We start from the raw sequence: 8,230 nt of genomic DNA, 5'->3' as shown, positions 1-8,230 counted from the left end.
TTAAATATTTTTTATTTCACTGGCGTTGTTGCGCCAAGCTTCGCAACCAAAGAGCATGACAGATTTGACACATGATGAATAGATTTTCAGTTTTGTTGATCTTGAAATCTGATTCGATAGTCATACTTTTTTTAATCGATCGAAAACTTTTCTCGCTTTACTGCTTTAACATCTATGTCTTCTGCAGATCCGCGATTGACAGCCATGGTACAGCCTAGGTTAATGAAAAATCTAACATCCTCGATTGTGCTGTTATCTAAAGTAAGTGGGTGGGAACTTCGTGTATTTATACGAAGGCTTTTATTAACCATTGACTTAACCTTCTATTAACTATTGACTATTGACTTACATGTCCTTATAAAGTTAGTTATTCTTTTGTATTATGGCAGAAGTTTTAATAAATATATTATTCCACTTTATTTTTGCTTTAATTTTTGGTTTATTTTATTAGATATTTGCTCTGCACTTCGTTTACTTTTATGAAAAGGACTTATAACAACACTTCATAATAAAATCCGAGACATACACACCTGTCAGGTGTGGAAAGCTTCAAACTACAAAATCAATTGCAAAAAAGTGTACATTCCTATCATTTTAATCTTTAAAAAATTTTAAAGATGAAAGTTTTAATAGTTTTCATTCAGAATATTCTGATGTTGTATTTAATTAAAACACATATATTTATTTAATTTTTTTTGCGATAAAAATTTTTTTATGATAAGCGATACTAACTTATCATGATATCACATATTATGTTATGTGACAAGTTATTCAATATATTATATTAGTCGTATTTAATCGTATTTCTTAAATAATGTAATTATAAATTGAATAAATATGTTCACATTGAAATATATATATTGTGTTGATGTTTCTAAGAAAACAATGAATGTTAATTGATTTTCTATGGAAAGTTAAGACTAAACTTTTCTGACTTATTTTTCAAAAGAAAGAAAAGCTTTCTTATCTTTTAACAACCTGATAAAAAAAAATGAAATTAGTTTATGATCTGTTGTAAAATATTAAGATACTTTGATATTATAAAAGTTCAATTCTACAGACCTTCATTATACTTCAATTCTCACTTATCAAATTCTCACTTTGTAAACCAAATAAAGACACGTTGTTTCAGTTGTAAGTTCAGATAGTTCTGTCTTAATCTACTTACATGTGTAATTCTTCTAGAACTCCAGTACTGTAGTCAGTTTGAGCGAATTTTTTAGCGTATTCTGCATTCTATATTAAATAAAGATTTTGGATTAACAAAGATATATCAACAAAATGTGTTGGTAGCTTGACTCAGCTTGTTTTTGTTTGGTTTTTAAAATATATTGAATTAAATAAAAGTAAGAAAATGTTCCAATGTTTAGTTTTCAGTTAAATTGCGATTAAGAAAGTGTGTTACTAAAAAATCGGCAACTAATTTTAATTAATTTAATTTGTGTTATTTAAAAAATATTATAACTACAATTACTAAATATTAATACTATAATTAAAGTAAGAACAAAATGTTTAAAAAACGCGGATTCCAAATTTTGGCATTTATCACTTTCATTAATTTTATCGCCGTTATAATACTGAATTTTGGTTATATCAGTTTTTCTACAAAAATTCACAAACTGATATATCCGCAAGAATTGAAATTAGATACATCAGTGCGAGGTAATGAAAATTAAGTGCTTTAAAATGTTTAATATCTAATGAATTATATTTAGAACCCACCTTCGAAGAAATGGTGAAAGCGGTAAATGAAGAATTACCTAATCTGCCACTGGAGCTTCATGTGAAAAATCGCTACAGAGGTTTTCGATTAAACACCACATGTGCTCCATATCCGGAAGTACTCGAAATACAGTTCCATAATAATTATTATCAAGAATACACTAATAAGAATATAACATTTGAATTATTTGCCGCATATTATGATAATCGCACCAATATTCCAAAACATCCCGTAGTACGCATTTTTGCGATGATAAACCAAATTGAAGAAAAATTCAATACGAATTACTGTCAATTCTGGTTCGAATCACAAAAGGAACCTGTGATTGTGCCAATAACTGAATATTTAGTTGTATGGATTAAGGGTTGGGGAAATAAATTTAATCACTTATATCCACATATGTTAACCTGTATACTGCCTGAAGAGAAAGCTTCCGAAGCACCACGAAGTATATCCATTGTAAATAAAGAGTGTGATAAAGCTACAAATCATTTAAAAGTCATCTATGAACCACCATTAGGCAAAAGAAAGAAAGGTGGTTTCGCGGTTTGTGTTAAGGGTTTCATGTTTCCATTTGCAGATATATCCGCACGCTTGGTGGAGTGGATGGAAATGATGCGAATACTAGGTGCACAAGAAGTTATTGCTTACTCACTTGCTGTACATCCAAATGCAACAAAAGTGATTGATTATTATAAGAAAAAGGGTTTTCTTAGGGTCTATCCTTATTCTTATGCACGCGGTGAGCCGGTCTTTGCTAATTTCCAGCGTTACATTATGAAGGAGGATTATCTGAATATGATATTAAACGAAATGTTTCCATACAACGATTGCTTTTATAGGAACATATATAAATATGATTATGTGGCGGGTATTGATATTGATGAAGTGATTATGCCACTTGGTAATTGGACATCTTGGTATGATATTGTTGAATATGGTGAGAAATTTAAAAGTCCCAATTGTAAAACATTTGCTGGTATCTGTTTTCGAAACACCTATTATCCGAAATATGAAGGTCAACCGCCTTATTCCACCGATATTCCGAGTTATTTTTATATGTTGCAACATGTAAAGAGAATTGAGAAACATATGCCAAGTGGCTTTGCAACAAAATGTTTACATAACACAAAATACGCTTTAACACTACATAATCATTACAGTTTGGATTATTTGGGTTGTCGAGATCTTGATATGAATACTACCGATGCACAGCTTCAACATTACCGAGAGCCAGACGATAAGAATACTTTGAATTTAACTATTATGGATCCGAATATTTGGAGATTTAAGGACAACCTAATTAAACGTACAATGAGAGTTTTTGAGGATTTAGATTTCTTTAAAGATACGGAAATCGAAAATTAAAATTGTCATTTCATTGTAGACAAGAACTGAAATAGCTTTAGTTTATGAATGTGTGATATAATGGCTGTAATATAATATTTATTTCAAGTGATACTTATAAAAACTAAAATATTTTATATTTATTTATTATATATCTGTTGAAGTATTTTGTGTGAATTTGTAAACCACTTTTAATATAGCGATGACTTTATAGGAAGTAAATAGTACTTCAATCAAAAAAACAAAATCAAGTTGATTAATTACATATGTGAATTAGTTAAAACATACAATATTTAATTTACATTTTGATTGGATTCTCTTATAACTGCATATATTTGCGAGATTCGGATATACCATAATCAAAATGCTGATTTCTTATATGGGTTAGATAATGTCGTGTGTAGAAATTACACATATATTTCTATTATTTATCAAGTAATAATATTTTGTATAATAACATCTGAGCGACATTTCAGCTGCTTTAGTTTCAATAGTAGTATATTAGCAGTGTTTGGAAAAAACTTACCTACTGAAAGTTATCTACCACTACCTTCTGACTTGTTTTAACTTAAATGAAGTACTACAAGTCTTTGCTCTTTACTTCAATTAAGCCAATTCCAAATTAGAACTGAACTATATAGTTTTAAATTAATTCAATATAAGATTACTTTGGCACCTACCCCACCTTCAATAACAATTTTCTGCTTCTGCTTTCTGACGTGAATAAATTTTGATTTCGAAATATACATCCTATAGAACTTGTCAATTTCTTCTTTTTTACTGGCACGTGATTTCAGTTATTAGTTGAGAGCTCAATATTTTCTCTTATATCAATTAAATATGAACATTTACCAATAGAATTTGTCTGGGTACGAGTTCAAACCTTCGTACTTGCTGTTTAAAGAATAATAAAAATAATTACGAATAATTAAATATAAGACATGATTCCAAAAGACCACTGATGATGGGTACATGGCAATACTCGAAGCAACTATTAGAAGTAGACTAATAGTCTTCGAGATAATGGAAAAATTTGATTATGGCAGTACAAAGCAGAAGAAAGTAAATTTATTTAGAAATAACATATTGTTTATTCTTTCAGTTAATAATATGTTAGAGTAATTTGGTTACATATAGTCGTGATATTTTGATTTCTAATACAGATAAGCAGCATTCTTAATTTATAAGATTTAAGCATAATAAGTAATTTTATAGTGTGTAATGCTATGGAAACTGGCTGATAATTTCGGGTTGTTCAAGCTCTGGTTCACGTTTCTGGTGTAACATTTTTGAAATGTCTTTTATCTCTCCTAAATAATCAGAAATATATGTTTGACTTATTACCGGAACGGTTTGTAATATAGTAACTTCAACTAACGCCATTGATAATTCATATTATTTTACTTATTTTTTATGAAGAAAGATACATTACGCTAGTGTGTAGAGTTGATTGCTGGGAAAAAACCTACTAACAGAGTTAATTTTACAAAAACATAGTCGGCAATGTGCAAAAATTGCAAAAAAAAAAAAAGTTGGAGAAATTAACAATTATTATACGTCTCAGATAAATATAGAAGTTGCTTTAATTAATTTTCTAAAATTAGTCAACATCGTAATGATAACCAAAGAAAGAAACATACTTAACGTATTCTCCATTCATAAATTCATACAATTTAGATTGCTTTGTTTACTCTGTTGTCAATGAGTTAAAGAAGATACTAGATAAAATGATCTTTATACAAAATTATACATTTAGTCAATCTTAGAATTCAGTAGCATTTGTGCTAAAAGATAGTAGCACAAATGCTATGATATTATATATGAATTTCCAACTCATATAGAACGTGATGTTGTTTAAAATGAGAAAAAATATGACATCTTTAGTAGTACAAAGTATTAATAAAGACATGTCGCTCTCAAAAGTAAATCCAGAAACCTATTGATCTATAATGACAGAGTTTTACGAGATTTGTTAATTAATGCAATAAACCTAATTGCCTTAAACTCAATATCTCAATTTCTAACCTGTACTGTATAGATATTTCTTTTGTAAATTGTCCGAATATGGAAACACTATTGGTGGCATAGTGGAATATTGACAACGATCGATGAGTTATCCTTCGACAGTATTTGTACATTATTTCATCTTGTAAAAACAGATAAAGGATTTAACAGAAGGAGTATGCTTTCCACTTTCTTTTGCTGTTTTCACATTTGGACTGTGTTTTTACCATTATTACTTATGTGAGTACAGGGACAGAAGTTGTACTTTTTCTATATGAACGCAATCAAATTAAAGTGACTCTTATAACACCATCTCAATCTATTTATATACTCGTATAAAGTAAATTTAATAGACAAAATTACTGATTATTTTAATAAACGCGAAAATAAGGTTTTGTTAAATAAACAACAAAAAATCTGTCACTACAATAGTGGATTATTAAATAAAACAACTGTAGTTTACTCAAATGTTTCAAATTGTTTCAGGGATGGTATATTATAGATATAGATATAGGTACTTATATATATATTTATATATATATACTTTAAAGTTTATTTCCTATTAGTTAAAAGTAAATGCAAAACTTCAAGTTAAGACTATATTTTAACTTGAGGAGATGTCACAGAATGAAAAGGTTTATACGAAGTGTATTTAACGTTTTACTATAAAGCAGGTTATTAAAAAATAAGAATAAAAAGTGCTCATTAAACAGAAATATATATAAATATATATTATTTTTATACAAATTTAAAGGTGGTTTGAAACTTATTCTTATAAATTATATTTTAAAAGTTTGAACTAACCTATTTGCTATTGAACCTATTGAGTCGTATTATCTTTAATCATTGGACTACTTCCAATGATTTTTAAATATCACATTAGGTTTTTTATACTTTTCAAGAATTTTTATGTTTTAATTTAATATATGTATTTTGTAATTTTTTTGTGCAGTTTGCAGACTTTAACTTTTTTGTTGCAATATCAAAGGTATAAATTAAAAATATAGTTTTGTTTAGGAAAACGCAAAGAGTCTACAGTTTTCAATTAAAATTTAGCAATTAATTTAATTTGCTAAATTTAAACCGATAAATGAAAACGTGTACACTTTTCAAGAACTAGTGTTAAATTTTTGTAATGAAATGATAGTGCAAAATACTTAAGTGAAGTACATCTGCCACCCGCCTTATGAAAAATAAGTATCTTGCCTTTATAATATATGGCCTTATAAAAGCTTTTTTACCAATCTCCGAAACCTCGTCCAAGAATGCGAGCTAGGCGTTTTAGAAAAGTGTTATGTTTTGCACGCTTTATAGTCGCTGTGAATAGTACTAATATGCAATTCAGTACTATTTTTTTTGAGTTTATTTATAATGCAATTGAAAGTAGACCAAAAGAAACTAAACTAATTGTTCACCTGATGTATTAAAATATTTTGAAATTATTAAACCATTTAGTAATTCGATTTCAATATCATCGGGTATTCAATTTAAATATTGCAAGAAATATAATTTACACAGATGTTTCAAGTACTTCAAATCTCACTTATCTACAGACCTTTGTTTAACTAAGTAAATACTCGTTGTCTTAAGTGTCAGTTCAGATAATTCTGTCTTAATCAACATAAATGTGTAACTCTTCCAGAATTCAATCAAGTACTGTAGTCAGTTTGAGCGAATTTTTTGGCGTAGTCTGCATTTGATGTTAAATAAAGATTTTTGATAAACAAAGATATATCAACAAAATATTTTGGTAGCTTGACTTAGATTGTTTTTATTTGGTTTTCAAAAAATGTTGAATTAAGTAAAGGTAAGAAAATGTTCTAATGTTTAGTTATCAGCTAAATTGCGATTAAGAAAGTGTGTTACTAAAAAATCCGAAAAAAGTTTTAATTCATTTATCATTTAATTTTTTTATATAATAATTATTGTAATTAATTTAAGAACAAAATGCTTAAAAAACACGGATTTAAGATTTTGGCATTTATCACTTTCATTAATTTTGTTGCAATTATATTACTGAATTTTGGTTTCATCAATTTTTCTACAAAAATTCACAAATTCATATATCCGCAAGAACTGAAATTGGATACATCAGTGCGAGGTAATGAAAATTAAGTGCTTTAAAATGTTTAATATCTAATAAATTATTGTTTAGAACCCACCTTTGAAGAAATGGTGAAAGCGGTAAATGAAGAATTACCTAATCTGCCACTGGAGCTTCATGTGAAAAATCGTTACAGAGGTTTTCGTTTAAATACCACATGTGCTCCATATCCGGAAGTACTTGAAATACAGTTCCATAATAATTTTTATCAACACTACAGTAATAAGAATATAACATTTGAATTGTTTGCTGCATACTATGATAATCGCACCGATATTCCAAAACATCCCGTAGTACGCATTTTTGCGATGATAAACCAAATTGAAGAGAAATTCAATACGAATTACTGCCAATTCTGGTTCGAATCACAAAAGGAACCTGTGATTGTGCCAATAACTGAATATTTAGTTGTATGGATTAAGGGTTGGGGAAATAAATTTAATCACTTGTATCCACATATGTTAACCTGTATACTGCCTAAAGAGAAAGCTTCCGAAGCACCACGAAGTATATCCATTGTAAATAAAGAGTGTGATAAAGCTACAAATCATTTAAAAGTCATCTATGAACCACCATTAGGCAAAAGAAAGAAAGGTGGTTTCGCGGTTTGTGTTAAGGGTTTCATGTTTCCATTTGCAGATATATCCGCACGCTTGGTGGAGTGGATGGAAATGATGCGAATACTAGGTGCCCAAGAAGTTATTGCTTACTCACTTGCTGTACATCCAAATGCAACAAAAGTGATTGATTATTATAAGAAAAAGGGTTTTCTTAAGGTATATCCATATTCTTATGCACGCGGTGAGCCGGTCTTTGCTAATTTCCAGCGTTACATTATGAAGGAGGATTATCTGAATATGATATTAAACGAAATGTTTCCATACAACGATTGCTTTTATAGGAACATATATAAATATGATTATGTGGCGGGTATTGATATTGATGAAGTGATTATGCCACTTGGTAATTGGACATCTTGGTATGATATTGTTGAATATGGTGAGAAATTTAAAAGTCCCAATTGTAAAACATTTGCTGGTATCTGTTTTCGA

The 8,230-nt window shown here is 28.7% G+C and overlaps 3 protein-coding genes across 3 annotated transcripts in view; all 3 read left to right on the top strand.

Moving 5' to 3' along the window:
- The window catches only part of LOC119666552, a 1,995-nt gene extending 1,499 nt beyond the window's left edge, over positions 1 to 496 (top strand). Inside the window, exon 3 of the mRNA XM_038075834.1 lies at positions 452 to 496. Within this exon, the coding sequence (XP_037931762.1) occupies positions 452 to 496 (45 nt within the window). The remainder of the gene's footprint in view (positions 1 to 451) is intronic.
- A 1,476-nt stretch (positions 497 to 1,972) lies between these two features.
- On the top strand, positions 1,973 to 3,091 carry LOC119666551. Its single transcript, XM_038075833.1, has one exon. It carries the CDS (start codon positions 1,973 to 1,975, stop codon positions 3,089 to 3,091), a length of 1,119 nt encoding a protein of 372 aa, XP_037931761.1.
- A 3,997-nt stretch (positions 3,092 to 7,088) lies between these two features.
- LOC119666549 overlaps positions 7,089 to 8,230 on the top strand; it is a 2,053-nt gene continuing 911 nt past the window's right edge. Inside the window, exons 1-2 of the mRNA XM_038075832.1 lie at positions 7,089 to 7,175; positions 7,230 to 8,222. Of these exons, the coding sequence (XP_037931760.1) occupies positions 7,247 to 8,222 (976 nt within the window). The 5' untranslated portion in view covers positions 7,089 to 7,175; positions 7,230 to 7,246. The remainder of the gene's footprint in view (positions 7,176 to 7,229; positions 8,223 to 8,230) is intronic.

Source organism: Teleopsis dalmanni, chromosome 1 (assembly GCF_002237135.1).
Source record: "Teleopsis dalmanni isolate 2A chromosome 1, ASM223713v2, whole genome shotgun sequence".
Lineage (NCBI taxonomy): Eukaryota > Metazoa > Arthropoda > Insecta > Diptera > Diopsidae > Teleopsis > Teleopsis dalmanni.
This window is presented reverse-complemented; position numbering and strand designations above follow the sequence as displayed.